We start from the raw sequence: 21,556 nt of genomic DNA on the forward strand, positions 1-21,556 counted from the left end.
ATAGTACGTTCACGAGCATTTTCCATTCATGTTACATTTTGTTCAAGCATAATATGAAATCTCTAATAAAGTTGACTGTTGCAAAAAAAAAGAAAATATATTTTTTTGCTTTCCCCATTATATTTGGATGCATACTTTATATTCAAATCAAGTCAGTCAATAGTTTATTTCATTATTCAAGACAGATGAGCTACAGGAAGCATCACTGTATGAATATTTACATAGGCTAAACAACTAGGAGCTTGTTCTGAATGTGAGCTTTAATGACCTGAACCCAAGCGCTCATTCTACAAAGGCAGTTTAATACTAAATATATGCATCAGACATCATCATCAAACTGCACCCTTTTAACCCCATCTGTTCACATTTGATGGTGACATTGTGTGTTTTAGAGCATTGCATCACATGGATGAACAGAGTTGGTAATGATACGGCCAGAAGCTAAGCATAATACAAGAATGTCAGACATCATGACTAAAGAACAAGAGCTGTACCTGCAGTACAAGTTGTCAGCAAGTAAAAATACAGATCTTTAATCGGTCTTCACCTGCTTTAAAAGTAAAAGACATGAAAAACCCATCCTGGTATTTTAGGGTTTGTGTATATCATCCTACACAATTCGCATGCAGGTGCTCAGCACAATCTGTCAATTTAACAAGAAGAATTTATTTTAGTACTGAGGCTTTAAAAATGAGCAATGCATATGCAACCAAAAGCCCTTCAGTGATGTAGTTTGACACGCTTATGAACAGCAGCTGTTGTTCATTCTTTAGGCTTGTTGACCAGGATTTCTCCGAGAGCCTCCAGCACTTCTCTCTTGTAGTCTTCAAAGTCTCCATCGATATTGTTGATCGACTGGTCCTCAACCACCCACAGCTGGCACTGGGTCTCCGTGATCAGCCTGGCATCGTGGCTCACAATTATCACAGCTAAAAATATTTATAATAAAAGACTTAACCCCTGGTTTCTACTAGTATCAATCATTGTATATAGTTTAAAAAACATCTGAATGTATTTACATGCACACAAGATCATTCGGCACAACATAAAATGAATGGAAAAAACATACCTCCTTTGTATTCATTGATGGCTTCTGACAATGCATCAATCGACTCAATGTCCAAGTTATTTGTGGGCTCATCCTGTACATTTGTATGGGGGGAAACAAATGTTATAAAGTACTAATTTTCATTTAATTGAGACATTTAAAACCTTTACTCCTTACCAAAATGAGGACATCAGGTTGCCGACAAGCAAGTTCAGCAAATACCACTCTTGCTTTCTGACCACCTGAAACATTCAGAGAGAAAAAAAAAAAAGAGTCAACGGAGAACAGATGACTTTGAAAACCATGCATGAATGGATTCCTATAGTGCTAACCGGACAGTTTGGAGATCTGGATGGTGTGAGCGTGGCTCTCCAAGCCGAATCGACCCAGGCACTTCCTGGCGTCCTGGTACTGGAGGTTGAAGTTCCTCTGGAGGTACTCTGTAGGGGACTCCTCCATGTTCAGCTGATCAGCATACTGCTGGTTGAAGAAACCTACTTTCTACAGGCAGAAAACGAACCAATTAGCCAAAGTCAGGTTAAGGTAAAACAAAAACAATGATTTTAAACATCTGCCATACCAATCGATGGTTCTTCCTCATCTCTCCTTTTGTCTAAAATGAAAAAGCCTCATAATTAACACCATGAAGGAAAAACAAATCAACAAACATCAGGGGACAAAATGAGTGCACAAGGATTTGTATTAATATAAAATCTTTTTTTTTTTTTTTAGCAAATGGTAATACTTAATAAAGATAACAGGTACTTACAGGATTTAATTTTCCAGTCAAAAGCAGTAGAAGTGTACTTTTTCCAACTCCATTGGGCCCAACAATACATACTGAAACAGAGAAAATGGTCAACATTCTCTTGTGTATATTTGTCACTATAATTAAACTACTAGTCATGATTTCTACAGACATGTGTGACTTACTTCTGGACTCCATGTCTATACCAAAGTCCACATTTCTGAACAGAGGCTTCTGGCTTTCATAACCGAAGTCAACACCTGGGATTAAGAAGGTGATGGTCATCAACCACCCAACAAGTCTGATAAAAAGAAAAAACGCCACTAAAAGCCTCACTGTGCAGGCCGAGAATCGGCGGTGAGAGTGGAGGAGGGTTGGGGAAGGTGAATTTGACGGTATATTCTCTCGGTCTCTTGAGGAGCTCTGTGGCCTCACGGCTCTCCTCCTCATGTTGGCTCTTCTTCCCCTTCTGCTGTTTCCTCGTCAGGACCTCTTTCGTCTGTTTCTCCTGGAAATGAATGATGGAGAAATAGTGGAAGGGTTTGAGAAGACTAGGACTGTGAAGAAATCGAGTAAAAAGTCAAGGACTTACAGCTTGTTTGGTGGATTTTCCTCCAGCCTTCAGGTCTTTGAGCTTTTTCTCTTGTTTCTCGTACTGCTTCAGGAGTTCCTTCTGTTTCTGCACGTACATCTTCTTAAACGTCACTAAGAAACATCAAGCAAACATAAACTACAGTAAGATGATTAAATGTCTGTTAGATTTCATCAGCGATGCTGTTCAGAGACTGAACTCACGGTAGTTGCCCCTGTAGTAGTAGAGTTTCTGGTTGTCCAGGTGAATGATATCTGTACAGACGTCATCTAAGAAACTCTGGTCGTGGGACACAATTAGAAGCGTTTTCTTCCAGCTCTGTAAGTAGCTAAAGAATAAAATATGAAATGGTGATTCATCCGAAGAATGTAGCACACACAAGATTAAAAGCACAGGAGCCTGACAATCTCCACCTCCACTTATTACAATCAAAACACACCACCAACTGGGAACATTTGAAAGGAGGCCATTTATAATTTGCCTGAAATGTAAATACATCAACTACATGAGTTTGTTTCCTTAATAGCATTGCTTAAAGAAAAAGTAATTACTTGTTAAGCCAGATGACAGCGTTAAGGTCCAAGTGGTTTGTGGGCTCATCCAACATCAGCAGCGTGGGCTCCATGAACAATGCTCTGGAAGAAAGACAACTTTTCTCATTTCTCATGTCAGAACAAATTTTATTTTACATTCATTAAATTAACTCAGAAATTAATGCATCCTCAATGTGCCCACCTAGCCAGGGACACTCTCATCCTCCAGCCACCAGAGAACTTCTTAGTGGGTCTGTTCTGCATCTCTGGTGTAAAAGACAGACCAGCCAAGATCCTACGAGCTTTAGCCTCCGCCGCCGCAGCTCCAATCGCCCTCAACTCCTCATAAACCTGCGAATTACACACAAACACACACACACACACACACACACACACACAGTTATCCTCCTCTACTCCATGGATCAGTGTATTAAGAGGACCTCAGCGAGCTGCTCTCATCTGACCTTATCCAGTCTCTCAGACACGCCGTCGTCTCCTTTCTCCAGCTGACTCTGTAGCTGCCGTTCCTCCTCCAGGAGCTTCAGTCTGCGCGTGTCGGCCTTCAGCACCGCCTGAACTGCAGGAGTGTTGTCCGCCACCACCTCTGAAGAGCGACACAGAGAGAGAAGTCAGGGATCCGTACAGCTGGATTTATAGCTAATTTAAGTGCTCCAAAATTTGGCTACATTCGCGATCAAAAGCCAAAAAAGCGAAGTATAATATCTGTGATAGCTAAACATGTTGCAAGAGAGGTGTCACCACCAACATGACAAAGAATTTCAATTTAATAGATCATTAAAGACATGATTCAAACACCAACGTTATTCTATTCTTAAATCACAAAGATTGGTCGGTTTCATTCCTAAGACTTTGACGTGTGCAATCAATGTTGTGATCATTTGGTTAATCGGTGCAGAGTAAGATCACTCAGTTTGATTTGAACATTTAAATCTGCATTCACACTGTCACTGACCTAAAGAGAGTAGCTGTCTTTCATGAATGAAACAGCTTCAGTCTTTTTAGCCACACAGTATCATTATTTCGTGTACAAACATACAAATCACAGAAGTACTGGGATAAGAATTTATAGTTAAGATATAAACTATGTGTGATGTGTATGGCAGCAAATCGAGTAAATTACCTTTTGAAAGTAATTTGACACTTCAAATGAAGATTTATTGACTACATCGTTACGCCTTTAGGTGGTGAAATGTATTTTGTCTTTGAATCATACAAGAGATTAGTTCGAGAAAGCAGATTCATCCAGTAATTCCAGTAAGTGCATCTTGAGTGAGACATTTAAGCATTAATTTCATTTTTTTTGTTTTTGGTTTCGTGATTTTGTTTAGTTGTCTAATGTATTTTCTTCATAATCATGAGAGAACCACAACTTCCATCGAGAAAAAAAAAATGTTTATTACAGCTACTAAAACTATAATACAAAAAAGAAACATTAAAGGGTTATTTCACCCAAAAATGAAAATCAACCCATAAATTACTTGCATATATGACTTTCTTTCAGACGAATCCAGTCGTTGTTATATCTAGCTTGTGCTCACAGCTGTAAACGAAACAGTTCGGGGGGAATGACGTATGTAAGAAGAATGTCAGAGGATTTCGATATAAGCAAAGAGGAGACTGGTTTCCCTTTGCTAAAGTAAGGACATTTTGCTTCCTTTGCCACTGTTAACAAACATTTGTTTTCACGAGACTAAACTGCGCATTTTTCTTACAAAAACACATCGATCCACATCGATGAACAGAAGGCCTTTTTCACCCCATGGAGCCATGCGAGACACTTTCTATTAAGAATGGGCGCTTTTTATTTCACTTCTTTTGGACTGAAGCACTTCAACACCCGCTGAGTGTCATTAAACTGCTTGAAAGATCAAAGACAATTTTTTTAAATAACTCTGACTGGATCCGTCTGAAAGAAGAAAGTCATATTCACCCTGGATGACTTTAAGGTAAGTCATTTATGGGCTAATTTTCATTTTTGGGTGAACTAACCCTTTAACTGAAATAAATTTAAAAAAGTAAACTTATCTTATTTGATATAGCTCAGTAAAACCTGATGTACTAACATAACTAAAAAGAAATAACAAAATGAATAAGTCCAAATCTCAACATGTAAAAAAAATAAAAAAGAATTTTTTTTTAAATTACAAACAACAAAATTACAAAAATATTAACTCATTCAAATGAAAAAAATTATAATAATTATATACATATACATATATATATATACACATATACATATATATATATATTAATAAAACCTATAATAATATCTTGATTATACTAAGATATCACAGGGTTGTACTGTACCTTGCTCACAAAGCAGCACATCAATATTGGGAGGAATGCTTAGAGCTCTGTTGGCGATGTGCTTTAGTAGAGTGGTCTTCCCTTTCCTGATTCAAACAGGGGTATGGAAACAGGTTTCACGATCATAACATTTCCAAACTGAACAAAATCTTATGTGCAATGTAGTAATATCAAATTTAAACCATCAACCCACCCATTTGGTCCAACCAGACCATATCGTCTCCCAGCAACAACCAGAAGATCTGCGTTAACAAACAGCTCTTTACCATGCGCTGAAATGCTGAATCTTTCCAACTATAAACATAAAACAGAAATAAGTACATAGTACAAAATATTTTCAAATGTCTCAATCATCTCCCAATCATCTAACCTTGATGTCTGAAGCGTTTTCCAGCATGGCCTGTCGAGAGGACAGCTCAGCCTGAGAGATGGAGAAGTCTCCCTCGATGGCGTCCTGAGCTCGTAAACTAGCCACCTGCCGCTCATACTCCTTCTGCACAGCACAAGAGGAAGTGTCTACAATCAGTGTTGTTATTGTCCACTAAAACTATTCTTTGGTTAGTAAAAAAATATATATATAAATGGCCGAAAGTTTTGGCAGTGATATACATTTTGTGTTTTACAAAGTTTGCTGCTTAAGCAGTTGTGGTGTTCATTCACATTGTTTCTGGATTATTGTGTAGACTGATCAGATGCATTTTAAATAATTGCATCAAAATGGCTTCACATGCGAGGAAATTGGTACAAAAAATATTGCACCCGAAAGAACCATTAACCGGATCACCAATAACTTTAAGGAGAGAGGTACGACTGCAGTGAAGAAGTCTTCAGGACGTCCCAGAGTGTCCAGCAAGCGGCAGGACTGTCTCTTTCAGAGGAGTCAGCGACCAGAGGTAGGATGGGTGGATCGAGCCTTAAGTATCGATACTTTCGACACTGATGTTGTAGTGAAAGGATCAATCCTCACATAAAAATATAGATTCTGAAGTTTTTTAACAATTGATTTGATTTATTTATCAAAAAATCCAGCCTAAATGGAAAAACAGACTATATTAGCGAATAATTGTGTTGGATAGAACAATTTATCCAATCGGAACATGCAAATGCTGAAAGACAGAACCAATCGATCACAGACAGAGTTTGCTGCAGACGCATCAGTGTTTTTCCAAACAGGGCTGCGTTTCCCAAAAGCATAACAAGCATAAGTAGACCTCAAGAAACCATTGCCACATTATTACATTACATTGTTAATATATATAAACTTAATTATGAAAAAAATCAACACAATTCCACACAATTATGAAGCAGCTATAATAATAAATGTTTATTAATAATACTATATTAGAATGATCTCTGAAGGATCATGTGACACTGAAGACTGGAGTAATGATGCTGAAAATTCAGCTTTGATCTCTGATGCACTTTTAAATTACATTTCAAAATATATTAAAATAGAAAAGTTATTTTTAATTGTTATATTTCACAATACTGCGGCTTTTACTGCTTTTTTCTTCAAATAAGTGCAGCCTTGGCGAGCATGAGACTTAAAACAAATATTTCATCTTACTGTATCTTTTTTTTGTACTCTTTTGTAATCTTACCGAACTTTTGTGTACATATAATATTTATTTAAATTGGCTAGTCTGTGCAAGTAAATTTATTTAAATTGGTTGTTAAAAGTTCAAATGGATTGTGTTGTGTTTTGTAATTGCTGTTAATAAATCTGTCAGAAAAAAAAAAGCTAAAGTTTCACCTTTAGGGGTACAACAGCCTGGCAGCCTTTTACAAAAATCAACAATGGTTTTATTAAAGTAACCACAGTATTTGTCGTAAAACTGCAGTAACCACAACTTTACCATGGTAATAATAATAATAATAATACATTCTAGTACTTTTATGTAAAAAAATATTTATTTTCCATGAGGTACCCTCAAAGTTGCACCTTTGTATCTTATCTACCCTTCAAGCATGAATACTTGTATGGTACTAATATGCTCCCCTTTTAGGGGTACAGTTGCATCTTTGAGGTTACTGCCCCAGTAAAAGGCTAAAATACAATTATAGTATATTTTATTTCTGACCATGTAAACAAAAAAAGGCTTTTGAAAAGTTAAAAACATGGCATTAAAATCTAATATTAAGTGAGTATAATTACTGATTATATTATATTACTAAATTAAAAGATCAGTTTAGTTTAGAGGTATTGGTTTCGACGATGCTGGGCTTGAGAATATAGGTATCGGATTTAAAATAAGAGGTATCGCCCATCCCTAACTAGAGGTGAACGCGACTACCAGCATTATGTTATTCCATGATATGGATTTAGCTTTACCGTGAAAGTCAAATTTACCATTTATATAGTTTTGTTCAGTTTGATAAGCTTAGCAAATTTTAACACAAATGACGATAAAGAATCGAGGCTGAACATTTTTGTCTTGTGTGCAACGCCGTACTACACAGGCATTAGTAATCAAACCCTGAGCATCGTAACTGACCACATTTATAGAGCACTAATCGTCTACTCCTCAAACATACAATATTGTATTTTTAATTTAATTCATACGGTCCAACCTCATGTTGAACATTTGCACTTTTTGAGAAAAACTAAAATGGCACAATAAAAAAATTGCTTGTAATTGTTTTTTTTCCTCCCTCATATCATAATAAAATATTGATATCTCCTGGGCAGTGTGAAATATCATGATATGAAATTTAGATCATATAACCATCCCGATAAAAATAAAACCATATAACCATGCCAATAAAAGCCTTTAAAACTTATAATATGCTTATCATTGATTTTCAGTATACCATAGAAATATGTAGAAAAAGTATCTACAAATACTGAAGCAGAAAACTTTGCAAAACACAAAATTAATGTCACTGCTAGGGCTGGGTGATATATCTAATGATATGATCATGTAAACCTAGTCAGTAAATCTGGTTCAGTGATTACCTCTAAATCACCATCACCTACTTTCAAATGGAGCGCCATTTAATAGACAGAGCCGTAGATCACTGACAAGCTACGCAATACCGCGTTCATTATCGATGTATAAATAAATACAACAAGAATATATAAAAATAACACTTTTATAACATACATTATAGTATTCAAAATGTGCATACGCTACCCTTTTCTTGTCCTTCTTCTTCTCTTTTCTAGTCAAGTTTGCAGAAGAGTCGTCCTTTTGTTTCTCTTTGGCCTGCTCAGCTGCGAGGACATCCTCTGCACTCTACGGGACAAGAAGCAGAATACCAAGAAAATAAAGGACAAAGAGATAGAAAGTGGATGAATGAACACTTGGAAATCATGAATATTTGGAATACAAAAAGAGAAAGTTCTTGTACCATCATTGTGTCATTTCCATCACTATTTTCCTCCTCTTCATCGTCATCATCATCACTAGGTGGAGGGCGAGCAGGCTTCCCTTTCTAAAAGTTATAGAAAAGATTATGACAAACATATTTAACTTGGAACATTTTACATTAAGTGTTGTTGGTATTTTTAGTAAGGAAATTAATACTTGTTTAAATCAAAAGTGACAAAATATTTGTATTTCAAATAAACACCGTTATTTTAAACTTTCTATTCATCAAAAAAAGGATCGTGGAGTCTACAAAAACATTAAGCAGCACAACAGCTTTCAATAACATAATAATATAAAACGTTTTTGAGCAGCAAATCAACATTTTTCGAATAATTTCTGAAAGATCATGTGACACTGAAGACTGGAGCAATGATGCTGAAAATTCAGCTTTGCATCACAGAAATAAATAACATTTCAAAATATATTCAAATAGAAAACATTTAAAATGGTAATATAACTCAACTATGAGATTCCAGATCAAAAAGAGTATGTATGCACATTTTAATGCATACATACAAAAATATCATAAACTGACCTTGGGCTGTTCTTTCTTGCCTTTCTTCTGAGACTTCTCTGGTTCTTTCTCTTCAATTTCATCTTCCTCCTGTCAACATTAAATGCTCTTTATGTTGCATACACATGGATTTTTTTTTACTGGCTTTTCAAAACAAATCGGATCTATCAAAACCTGAGTCACACACCTTAGGTGGTTTAGCAGCGAATTTCTTGCCCTTCTTCACTCCTTTCTTTTCATTCTCATCTTTCTTCTCCATCTCTTCATCTTTTTCATCCTCTGAGGCTTCCTGTGTTTGAGAGAAGAGAGTAAACCAAAGATCCTACAGGAAAAAATCAGAGCACCGCTCGTCAATCAGACATAGTGTTAGTAAAACAGACAGGAATGTACAGAAAAGGGTTAGTTTCCGTGATGAGTGACGCACTTCCGTCATGCAGCAATAAAGAAAAAAACTGCAAGGTGGGAGAGACAGAAGATGTGAATTTGGAAGAAAAGTGAATAAGAATACATAGAAACAATCCCATGTACCCACCTTCGTTAACTTAGCTTTAGCCTTATCTTTTTTCTTGCCCTTGGTTACCTTCTCAACTTCCTGAATCACATACATACACATACAGACACAGGCACATGTGCTTATGAATGTAGAGATATTCCAAATCCTCCCTTCTGTATAACAAACAATGTGACTGCATCCAATCTTGATTACTGGAATGATTTGAAATTATATCCTGAATTAAGACGGACTGATGAGTGCCAAATGCCAATATTACATGATTCACTTCACTTTAACTATACTTCACTTTTAATGACTGAAACAATGACTGTGCTGGCACTGATCGGGAAAATAAGTGAATGAATGCAAATGGGATGAATTCCACTGGAAGAGATAGAGAGAGAGAGACAGAGAGAGAGAGAGAGGACACAAGGGACTGGCTGAAAGAGGAATAAACACAATATTAGAGTTGATATTATGAGTTATGTGTTGTGTGATGCATATGTACAGTGGTCAGGTATATGAAATCTGATGATGCTGTAAATATAATATCATGAGCAGTGATAGTACAGATAGCCACTTAAACTTTTGAAACCATATACAAATATGAATTTAACAAACAAAGTATTGCATGCAATAGGAGTAGTTTAGCAGTTTATAGTAGTAATTGAAATGTTCATTCTTATAAACTTTTAGAAAAACTATTGTACTCCATATAAGACTATTTTAAACAGCATTTTGGCAATTAAATTAGTTGCTACAAATTCTTTTTTAGGGCTTAAAATTAATTATTACATTTCGTACTATATTTGTACTTTTACAATTTTTAATTCTAAAACTAACTACCGTATTTTCCGGACTATAAGTCGCACTTTTGTTTCATAGTTTGGGTGGTCCTGCGACTTATAGTCAGGTGCGACTTATTTATCAAAATTAATTTGACATGAACCAAGAGAAATGAACCAAGAGGAAACATTACCCTCTACAGCCGCCATAGGCCGCTCTAATGCTGCTCAGTGCTCCTGTAGTCTACACTGAAGACATAGAGCGCCCTCTCGCAGCTGGACGGTAATGTTTTCTCTTGGTTTTGGTTTCCAAATAAATGCGACTTATAGTCCAGTGCGACTTATAGTCCGAAAAATACGGTAATGAACTTTAACCTGAAATCTAAAATAAAATAAAAAAAAAAATCCATGGACATGAAACTAATATTTGTGATACTCAAACTGATCTGATTTAGCTGTAATGTAGGGCTGTGCAAAAAATCGAATGCAATTTTCATGCGCATCTTGTCAGTAAAGGTGCTCCTGTGATTAGTAGTATATCTCCAGCACGGGCGTTCAGATCATGGTTGCCAGGTTTTCAAAACACAACCTGCCAAATTACTTTTAAAAAAAAATTTTTGGCGGGGTTGCCTTGGTAAAAAGCACATTTTAGGGGCTAAACATCACGTTATTTGTATTGGGGTCGCTTCAACCTGCAGACATGAGAAACAACCGCAGACTTGGCAACACTGGTTGGCCTTTACTACACAGAGCCATAGTTCACTGACAAGCTACACAAAAACAATTTGCACAGCCCTACTGTAATGTATAAAAAGAATAATTTCCCATAAAACTAAACATAAACGTGTATATAAGTCTATACATATAAACTAAAACTGATACATAGTGAATGACAGTGAAACTGGAAGCACGTACCTTTGAGCTCTTCTTGCTTTGGGGCTTCTCATCAACATCATCATCATCACCTGCGTCTTCATCGTCGTCACTTTGGCCCTGACTCAGAGCAGCAAATATGTTGCCACCCTGAGAGAAAGAGAAGTACAGCATTAATAAGCTCTGTGGACTGGATCCCATGACTTAAACTGAACTCTTCTATACACTGTGCAGCAGGAGGAAAATTATTCTGTCCACAAAGTGCATCCAAGTGAAGAGAGTATATCCAAGCAACTCACTTTGTTTTTCTTTCCTCCTTTGACTGGCGCAACTACTGCAAAATAAAAATAAACCACGATGTTAAATACGTGGTGTGATGTGTGGCATACTGGCACAAACCAGGTTTTTGACATTACCCTCTTCCTCTTCTTCATCTTCATCACTGGGCTGGACTGACAGTTTCTTGAGGCGCTTCATGACCTCTGCCTCATCATCATCATCCTCATCATCGTCTCCTGGTTTCCCCTTCCGCCTGTCTTTCTTCTTCTTCTGAGGCTAACAGCAAATAAAAAAACAATCAGAAAACATAACACATTTGACCGTAATTAAATGTACTTTCAATTTTATTAAATATATGGTAACACTTCATTTTAAGGTTTCCATGTTACACATTAAATATACTATTATAATAACAATAAATTATGCATAATTACATGCAAGTAACCATATAGTAAGTACATGTAGTTAATAAGTACTCAGTACTGAAATGTATAATATTATATACACTGTAACAAGGACACCTTAAAATAAAGTGCAACCAAATATATATATTTTTAACTTTATATAATGTATTTATAAAGATTGGAAATCATTAAAATAATGCACCTGTTTCCCCTGTGCCTCTTTCACTGGCGGCTGCTCTGCTTTTTCTGGTTTAGCATCTGATGTCAGCTCCTCGAAAAACTGTCAAGATTGAAAAAAAATGTAAAAATGCAGAAATATGTCAGACTCAGATGTATTGGTTTTAAAATAAAATTATTTTTTTGCAATTGTGTTGATAGAGCTGATAGAGCTGGTGCAACTCAGGAAATAATATTCAACAAATATGAATTAAATATTAATAAGGATAACTAGAAATAAAACATCATATAATGCTAAGATAAAAAATACTTTCGATCTTCTACCTTGAATGAACTCTTGATTTCAAGCATAATGGTGTTTATGATGAAAGTGAACACAGATCACAGTCATGTATTAACACAAATAAAAACTTACGGTCTTCTTCCCCCTCTTATCCTTCTTTCCTTTTTTGACATGTTTGTCTAAACAAAGAAAAATGATCATGTTAAGCACTTTTGTACACATAAATACATTCAAACTCCGCAGGCGCCTAAACTCGCTTCTGTCGCAGGCTAATCAAAATATGACAACTATATAATAAATAGAGATAAGATATAATAAATAAAGATACAATATATAAAGAGTTGTCATCATGTAAACGTGTTCAATAATTATATTAATGTGGGTAGTATTAACAGATTGTGGTGTAATAGAAACGCATAATCTTACCTGTTGTTTGTGGGTCATCACCCTCCCACTCAGCTACTTCTTTTGATTTTTTTGGCATTTTTCTGCTAAACCTTTTCTGTGCCAAGGAATGAAAACACGGTAAGTTAAATGAGACTCAGGGATGTATCACAAGCTGAGCTGACAACGCACACGAGCACACTGTAGCTCAGGAAGATCACATGAGGCCCATCCGCACTGCTACGGACGCACAAACGCCGGGAGCTCGGTTCACGACAGCGCCACACCCTCACTCAGGCCGCCCGAGGTACTGCACTGGCGCTGCCTAAAACCGCTGACTTCAAAGAAAAAGCAGTAGAACCTGTAGATTAATATAATATAATATAATATAATATAATATAATATAATATAATATAATATAATATAATATAATATAATATAATATAATATAATATAATATATCAGATTCAGAATTAGCTTTACTGACAAGTATGTTTACACATAAGAAGAATATAATATAATATAATATAATATAATATAATATAATATAATATAATATAATATAATATAATATATCAGATTCAGAATTAGCTTTACTGACAAGTATGTTTACACATAAGAAGAATTTGTTTTCATGACAGAAGCTTCCACAATGCAACAGTATGACAACGACAGAACAAACAACCACACACACAGAGAGAGAGAGAGAGAGAGAGATAGAGAGTACAAGTAGATTCAAGATTCAAGCTTTTTATTTGTCCCATAACGTTACATTGTTATATGGAGAGCATGGACAGTGCAATTATTAAAGAATACAAACACAAGACAATTATACAAAATAATAAGATATGGAAAAAGTAAGAAAAAAATAAGAATAAAATAAAAAGCTTATAAAATAAAATGGGCAGGACAGTATACTATACACTAAATATTAAGATGAGCAGGAATGTACAAGAGGAGAATGTGCAAACAGGTTGAATGTGAGTAAATAACAAAAAAACAAAACAGGAATAACAATTTGCAAATTTACAATCATATGTGCAGGTATATTCCAATAGATAGTTTTGTATGTACAGGTAAATTATTAGCACATTTGAAGTGTAGACTAAGTGTGTGTTAGATAAATACTAAATATATTAAGTATATAATAAATATATTAATAAATAAATATGAGTAATTAAATTGAATTCAATTAATTTAAATTACATTACATTTGAGCCCTATCCATGGCTCTTTCATGATAATGTAGATCAAATCTGGCTTACGAGATCCAATTTCCTGCAGAGTTTAGCGCTATCCCGAATCAAACACACCTGAGCATGCTGATCAGTGTCTTCAGGATAATCTGAAAATCACAGGTAGATGAGTTTGACCAGGTTTGGAGCCAAACTCTGCAGCGCATTGGCCCTCCAGGGCAAGATTTGAGGAACCCTGCTGTAGACCGTGCGTTTAAGACTTTTATTTTGTAAAGAGAAGGCCCTCATGTCTCTCCAGGGGCGAGAGCGTCTTGCAGTAGGTCGTGTTCGCCGCTAGATGCCGCTGTAGCGGACAGATGCCGCTTCTAGAAGGCGGCGGACGCATGCGCAGTGGCGCAGACTACCACTGGGCAAGGACATAAGGAGAGTGACATTTCTGTAACGTTGACAACGGATTCATATTCTTTCTAAATCACACAGAAATTAGCGTCAGTCAGATTTGGATCCCCTCTCGCATCTGACGCTCCACAGCATTTCATCAGACTCACGGAGGACGGGTAACGTTATGCGTTTCAGGCTCACAAGCGGGACAGCCAACAACTGACTGCATGTGTAGATATGAAGAATTAACAGACTAACTATTAACTTATTTGTCCTGCCTAGTCACACAGGGCACCTATGGTTCACGATCGCTTTCAGCAGAAGCCCTATCTTTTTTTAATCGTGTAACGTTACTTTGTTTCGGAGTGAATTGGTAGTATTTGTTAGTTTTTTTCAGCTCAGAGTGAAAGTGATGTTGATTTGTAAAGTGTGACCAAAGCGTGACGTGCATGTGTCTGATCACTGTAAATACTGCCCTACTACTATACAATACTTGTCTGCTCTAAAACATGGGTACGAGGATTTTTGTAATTCAAACGGATGATTGACCAATTTATTAAACACTAAAACCCGTTCTTTTTTATTATAAGAATTAAGGTCTTGTTCAAAGTTTTTGTGCATCCAGAAATGCATCATAGGTACCAAAATGCTATTTATATTGGTAATTCACTAGGTTTTGAGACACTGTCTTGTTCAGTTTTTGCCCCTTTTCTGCCTCAGATTTGTTGCTGCCACTCACTCTTTAGTGACCTGTCTGCTCAGACATCTAAATGTGTTGCACACTCCTATCACTATCAGCAAGGATGATGACAATAAAGACATTTATAATATTACAAACGATCTATGTTTCAAATAAAAGCTGTTCTTTTGAACCTTCTATTCATCACAGATTGATTTAAATGTTTTTAGTTGTATTTTTCTGGCCCAGGTTAGGTTTTGAAGGACAGACGTTTCTTTGCTGATGAGTGATAAATCAGAGGCATCGGTGGATTGGAGAGTTCATGCTTCGTCCTCTTTGAGCAGCTTGATGATGTCCTCTTACTGAGACTCCTTCGAGGTCACCTCGGCACCCTGACTTGAATGGCTGTCTGCAGAGGGGGTGTCTCTCTTTGGGTGGGGTGTGTCAGGAACCATGGCGGCAGGCAACAGATGATGAAACAGTGCTGGAATTTATGCCAGGTACACATTGTGACACTTTTTACCATGAAAAATGTATTTAAAGATAATTTTGAAAATAAGGGTTAAAGGGTTAGTTCACCTAAAAATTAAAATTAGCCCATGATTTACTCACCCTCAAGCCATTCTTTGTGTATATGACGTTCTTCTTTAAGACGAATACAATCGAGCCTCTTTCACACTGCGATTCCATAAAATACATGGGTAAAGTGTCCTGGAAATTGATTCCCGGGTCGCTAGATTTCGCACTTTCTCACTGCCAGTGATTACCTGGAATATGTGCGTACGTTCACACACAACCCACAAAGGTCCTGTAATGACACAAGACATCAGGGCGTGATGTAATGAACGAGTCGAAAATGTTAGGCACGTTAACTTTCACTGAAGCGGGCGAACGATCTCGGCGTCAGTGCGGGAAGTGAGGAACTAACTGACCTCTGCTCCCCCGACCAGGGATCAGGCCCAGGATCAATCCCGGGACGTGTTTGCTTTCACACAGAAGGTGACCCGGCTATTTTCTGGGTCCGACGTGCAGTGTGAAAGGGGCTTCGGAGTAATCTAAAAAATGTCCTGGCTCTTCAGGCTTTATAATGGCAGTGAATGGGGGCCGTGATTTTGAAGCCCTAACAAGTGCATCAATCCATCATAAAAATGCCCATGTCATCCAGACGATGACTCATGAACACGTGTATGAAACTCAGCAGAAGCTAGAGATTACGGTTTGTACATTTTTAAATATAAATATTTTTCGTACACAAATGCATCGATTCACTTCAGGAGGCTTTTATTCACCCCCTGGGGTCATGTGGAGCACTTTTTATGATGAATGGACGCACTTTATTGGACTTAAAGAAATCTACCACCATTTATTGCCATTATAAAGCTTTGATATTTTTTAATATAACTGATTATTTTCTTCTTAAGTAAGAAAGTCATATACACCTAGGGTGGCATAAGGGTGAGTAAATCACGGGGTAATTTTCATTTTTAGGTAACCTATCCCATTCACATCTGTACACCCAAATATTTTCAAAGTGTAAATAAATCCACTAGCGTACATTTTTTTTCTTCGATGAATCAAAATCAAAAGCTTTGACCAATTACACTTGTCTAATATCTAATCAGATTCTGTCTGATTTGCAGACAACCGAATTTCACTTGAATGACAACTGTAGGACCCTGAGCAGTGCATCATGGGCCTTGGCTCCTCTGAACAGTCTGCATTACCTGTCCATTAAACAGCCATCCCTGTCCCATCCCTTCCACCACGCGTGCCAGCCGAACCCAGCGGCCAGCCTAGAGGAGGAGGAATGGGAGGAGGCCATCAGTTTGCCTGTCCTGCTCAAACCTGGAGAGACAGATGAGCAACACATTGTGGTGGAAGTGCCCTTTCTCGGGCCGGCCAAACTAAGTGAGCTCATTGCTTTGGGAGCCAACAGACCCTTTGACTTGCTTTTTCCTTTAACCACTGTTGATGGAAGCAGAGAGGATGATATTAGCATTACCGGAAAGTTAGGGACTGAGGAAAACCAGCTGATGGAGAGAGGCTCCTTCAGGAGTCTGTTTGAGACAGAGGGATGTCCTGCACCTTTTACTTTGGGATCTCGCTTCTTTTGCTTTCACTGCCCCGGGATGGAGTCTGTTTCGGAGATTGTGGATAAAGCAGTAAAGGGACAGGACGAGCAGAGCTTCTGTCCGGCCCTCAGTGTCACACATTATAGCCATGCTGAGACTGAGAGAGTGGACAAGAGCTCCAGCCAGAGAGACGTGGAGGATGAGGAGAAACTGGCCCTGATGCATGAAAAGCTGAGGGTGGAGGTAAGATGGATGGACCACTCGTAGAAAAGTGAATGGGAGAATATGGAGGCTGTGGGAAAAGAAGTCCTAAAGATATTACATTTATGATAGATTTGTTGTCAGATTGTATTTTTGATTACTGTTATCGCAATGTAATCTTGCTTCATTGTTAAGGTTCTACATTGTGTTTCAGCTTCCCAGTTTCTTTGTGAAAAATCATGACTACAGTATATACTCTGAAGATGTTGAGTTCATAAATGGTCTTCTGAACACCAAAACAAGGTAAAGGGTTTCTAGGTGTGTGTTATACTGGTTTTCAGGCCTCAAAGTAGGTTAAGGCTGTTGTTGTTCAAACTCCTCTGGTCACATATTGCCAGTAAAAGGGTGTGGTAAACTCAGAAAATGATAACAAATTGTCTTTACAGCTGATAGACAGGGCAACAACACAATTACAAAACTAATAATAAAATAATGTTTTAATTTTGGCTGAGGTTTTTGCAAGCAAAACTATCAAGTTTTGTTACCTCAAGATGTTTTGATTGCCACGTTTTTGTCTTTTCTTTTTGTATTTTCTTCTTTCTTTTTGATTGCAATCTTTTTCTTTTCTTTGTTTTTTTTTTCAAAGACATTAAAGGTTTTCGGGCAAAATAAACAATGTTTGTTGCATCTCAAAACTTTTTCTTTTATGTTGCAAGCATTTTCAAAGTTTTACCAAGCAAAATGTTTTCAAATGTTAAAAAAAGGTGCAAGCAAAATGTTTTAGATCTAAGTATGTTTAGAAGAAAACAAATGATTGGTGGCTTTGTTTGCTAATTCCACAGTGACAAGTAGTGACCCTCATGTTTCAAAACTGTTCTTCTATCTCTAAAGGGGTCGTGTAGCGTACCAGCTGACTCTGACGCTTTGGCGATTGATGTGTCTGTGTTACTATGCGGAGGCTCAGCTGGAAGTGCTGAAGCTGACCAAGCATCCAGAAGACGGCTCCATCAAAGCTCGCTGGAGAGTCAAAGGCCTGCCCTTCCACTCCGTTCTGATCTTCTTCTACAAGAAAGACAAGAGCCACCTCTACAGGTGAGACATGCTGTGATTCAAACCTTGCTCTGTGCTCGTCTTTGTGTATTCTTAATTATTTTTTTCTGTTCAGAACATATGATGCATTCTCCACCTTCTATGTTGGCTCTGATGGACGGATACACCGGCATAAAGTTGAAAAGGTGAGGTTTGCTTGCAACTAAATCTTTTTTTTTTCTTTCAGAGTCATATTACATTCCTGTTTAAAAGTTCGGTGTCCGCATGTTTTTATTTTATTTTTATTAATAGAAACTTTTCCCTCCTTAACTGGAACACTGATGGATATATCAGAGTGATTTATGAGTAAAACAAAGGGGATTAGAGGTAAAAAAAAAAAAAAGGGGGGGGGGGGGGGGGGGGCAGTTTTGTTTTAAAGCTGATTTGTTTAAATTATTCTGAGTGGAAGTTCCCTAAACTTGAAGTACCCCCCTTTATTTAAAGTCGGGTTAACAAGTATCATAACTTTAACGCTTGTCACTTAATTGTAGCATTTATCAACCATTTTGACTTGGAAGACCAACATAAAATTCAGTGTTGATTTGGTCCCATTTACTTCCATAATATGGACAAAAATTCAATAATATCAGAAACTTTGTTTACCAAGATTCTTCAGAATATCTTCTATGTTCCAAAAAAAAAAAAAAAACAACAACTGAGAGTTAGTAAATGACAGAATGTACATTTGGTGAACTGTCCATTTAAGCCATCCTACAGCCCCCTTGGATATCTGCTGAGACCCTCTGATTGAAAAACAAGATGTTATCGTGTCATCTCTGGTTTAATCGTAGTGTTTTGTCTCTGTTGGTAGGTTATGGAGGCTCGTCCTCCCTTGCTGCCCAAAGTGACCTCAGTGCTGGCCGGGGCTCTGGTGGCACTGGGCATTCAGGAGCACCGGCCCGCTCTCAACCTGCTCCCACTCCTGCTGTCCTCCCTCCGACAGACCCAAGCCTGGGCCGCAGAGCAGGACCAGAGCCATTAAAAAGACTGAAAAAGATGCAGCACTGTATTGTGTAGGTTGAGTGAATGAGATAATGAAAACTAGTTTTTTTGGGGGAAATCGGAAATCTGTTCTCACTTGAAACAAACTTCTTTGTGCGGTCTTTAATTTCCATTGTTCAAATATCACCAAACTGGTTTCAGAGACTATCTAATACATGAGGCCTAGGAAGTTAACTAACACAGCTGTTAACAGGCAGGTTTTGATGACCCAGTACCGTACAGGTACATTCAATTCTATCTGTGTAAATACATTTAGGCAGTTCAGCTGTAAAACTAGCTTTTAAAGCACATGCCAGATAAAAGGTGAAGACGGTTCAGCTCACATTCACAGATTTGAATTAGCAGAGGAACTGGTCATGATATTTAAATATTGATCAGCTTAAATTTTGTATTTCTATATTAATTGGAGTTCTCATCAGTTGCATTGGTTTAATGGTACGTGAAAACCAGCGGTTTCATTTAGTAGCAGTGCAGGGTTGCAGCCTTTTTGAGTGATCTTTAAGGGAAAGTGATGTCAGAGACTGCCTTTGAGCATGGAGAGTTTAGTTTTCTGTCTGGACTTGTTCTTGTTTGCCCTTACTTTCCATGCTTGAATTGTTTTCAATGTGCAAGTCACATAGAAGTTATCAGCCAATATGGCTCCCTGCATAATTACATTGCCAAATCTGCACTGGTCTTGCCACGCCGTCCATGTAAATTAAGCACTCTTATTTGAAAGACACAAGCTTTCATATTCTTTCCCATTGAAGTATATTCAGAAGTATATTTTCATCTGCAGAGCAAAGCGTGGGCAATTTTTCTGCAGTTTAATGGGTCATTTTAGCTCAGTGAATTTAGTGTGATAGCACATGCTCTCCACCCATATGAACAACTGCTCCAGCTTCCTGTGGTGAAGACATAGGCCGAACACTTTAATGGACTTCCTGTGTCACAAAGTAGTCGGAACACATCTGTGTCAAGTGCTTGCGCTTTTAAATGGACAGTAAAAGCATGAAACACTATCACTCCACTATCTGCATTTCAAAGCTGAAAGGTCAGAACCTGTAAAAGCAGATCCATATAAAACATGGCTCAGTAATTGTTCTGGTGATCATTTCTGTGCTAATTACCCAAAAACCTGTGTTGAACATGTCGTGTGACAAATAAATGCATAATGACATTGATATTTTTGGTCCCTGTTCTTCTGATTTATCCACTTTCATATAGGTATTTGAATAGTCTCCAATATATATATATATATATATATATATATTTTTTTTTTTTTTTTTTTTGAGGATCAAATAGGAGTTTATACTTATATGAATACTTATTTGAATATTGTTTAATTCTCTTTATGGTACACCACCTTTCAAAAGGATTTATATATATATATATTTATATATAAATATATACAGTATTGTTCAAAATAATAGCAGTACAATGTGACTAACCAGAATAATCAAGGTTTTTCGTATATTTTTTTATTGCTACGTGGCAAACAAGTTACCAGTATGTTCAGTAGATTCTCAGAAAACAAATGAGACCCAGCATTCATGATATGCACGCTCTTAAGGCTGTGCAATTGGGCAATTAGTTGAATTAGTTGAAAGGGGTGTGTTCAAAAAAATAGCAGTGTGGCATTCAATCACTGAGGTCATCAATTTTGTGAAGAAACAGGTGTAAATCAGGTGGCCCCTATTTAAGGATGAAGCCAACACTTGTTGAACATGCATTTGAAAGCTGAGGAAATGGGTCGTTCAAGACATTGTTCAGAAGAACAGCGTACTTTGATTAAAAAGTTGATTAGAGAGGGGAAAACCTATAAAGAGGTGCAAAAAATGATAGGCTGTTCAGCTAAAATGATCTCCAATGCCTTAAAATGGAGAGCAAAACCAGAGAGACGTGGAAGAAAACGGAAGACAACCATCAAAATGGATAGAAGAATAACCAGAATGGCAAAGGCTCAGCCAATGATCACCTCCAGGATGATCAAAGACAGTCTGGAGTTACCTGTAAGTACTGTGACAGTTAGAAGACGTCTGTGTGAAGCTAATCTATTTTCAAGAATCCCCCGCAAAGTCCCTCTGTTAAAAAAAAGGCATATGCAGAAGAGGTTACAATTTGCCAAAGAACAAATCAACTGGC

General features: G+C 37.3%; 2 protein-coding genes across 4 annotated transcripts; one reads left to right on the forward strand and one right to left on the reverse strand.

Annotated features, from left to right (window-relative positions):
• Positions 1-135: 135 nt before the first annotated feature.
• Positions 136-13,068, reverse strand: LOC127979428 (ATP-binding cassette sub-family F member 1). 2 transcript variants are annotated; one of them, XM_052584885.1, is made up of 27 exons: positions 12,855-13,068; positions 12,561-12,607; positions 12,171-12,248; positions 11,702-11,840; positions 11,585-11,619; positions 11,328-11,435; positions 9,667-9,726; positions 9,322-9,423; positions 9,156-9,224; positions 8,601-8,684; positions 8,384-8,485; positions 5,620-5,742; positions 5,443-5,543; positions 5,250-5,335; positions 3,386-3,525; positions 3,124-3,272; positions 2,940-3,023; positions 2,592-2,716; positions 2,389-2,501; positions 2,133-2,304; positions 1,982-2,056; positions 1,818-1,888; positions 1,629-1,661; positions 1,381-1,549; positions 1,226-1,290; positions 1,070-1,142; positions 136-929 (listed from the first exon to the last, which is right to left on the reverse strand). In XM_052584885.1, the coding sequence occupies exons 1-27, from the start codon at positions 12,910-12,912 to the stop codon at positions 763-765; spliced, it is 2,628 nt and encodes an 875-aa protein (XP_052440845.1). In that variant the 5' UTR covers positions 12,913-13,068; the 3' UTR covers positions 136-762. The 2 variants fall into 2 exon arrangements, with proteins under 2 accessions (XP_052440845.1, XP_052440846.1); XM_052584886.1 differs by lacking the exon at positions 9,667-9,726.
• A 1,306-nt stretch (positions 13,069-14,374) lies between these two features.
• On the forward strand, positions 14,375-20,595 carry LOC127979432 (uncharacterized). Of its 2 annotated transcripts, none has more exons than XM_052584891.1 (7): positions 14,375-14,565; positions 15,318-15,568; positions 16,709-17,383; positions 17,556-17,644; positions 18,233-18,433; positions 18,507-18,576; positions 19,242-20,595. In XM_052584891.1, the coding sequence occupies exons 2-7, from the start codon at positions 15,470-15,472 to the stop codon at positions 19,410-19,412; spliced, it is 1,305 nt and encodes a 434-aa protein (XP_052440851.1). In that variant the 5' UTR covers positions 14,375-14,565; positions 15,318-15,469; the 3' UTR covers positions 19,413-20,595. The 2 variants fall into 2 exon arrangements, with proteins under 2 accessions (XP_052440851.1, XP_052440850.1); XM_052584890.1 differs by having other exon boundaries at positions 14,379-14,565; positions 15,323-15,568.
• Positions 20,596-21,556: the final 961 nt, after the last annotated feature.

The sequence above is a fragment of the Carassius gibelio genome, chromosome B19 (genome assembly GCF_023724105.1).
Source record: "Carassius gibelio isolate Cgi1373 ecotype wild population from Czech Republic chromosome B19, carGib1.2-hapl.c, whole genome shotgun sequence".
NCBI lineage: Eukaryota > Metazoa > Chordata > Actinopteri > Cypriniformes > Cyprinidae > Carassius > Carassius gibelio.

Excerpts from the sequence above, each read along its gene's own strand:
- LOC127979428 (XM_052584885.1), bottom strand. The coding sequence starts at position 12,912 with ATGCCAAAAAAATCAAAAGAAGTAGCTGAGTGGGAGGGTGATGACCCA. Across the intron at positions 1,662-1,817 it reads TGACTGGAAAATTAAATCCT|ACAAAAGGAGAGATGAGGAA; the intron begins GTAAGTACCTGT and ends TTTTCATTTTAG. Across the intron at positions 1,550-1,628 it reads TGAGGAAGAACCATCGATTG|AAAGTAGGTTTCTTCAACCA; the intron begins GTATGGCAGATG and ends TTCTGCCTGTAG.
- LOC127979432 (XM_052584891.1), top strand. The coding sequence starts at position 15,470 with ATGGCTGTCTGCAGAGGGGGTGTCTCTCTTTGGGTGGGGTGTGTCAGG. Across the intron at positions 17,384-17,555 it reads ATGAAAAGCTGAGGGTGGAG|CTTCCCAGTTTCTTTGTGAA; the intron begins GTAAGATGGATG and ends ATTGTGTTTCAG. Across the intron at positions 18,434-18,506 it reads GACAAGAGCCACCTCTACAG|AACATATGATGCATTCTCCA; the intron begins GTGAGACATGCT and ends TTTTCTGTTCAG.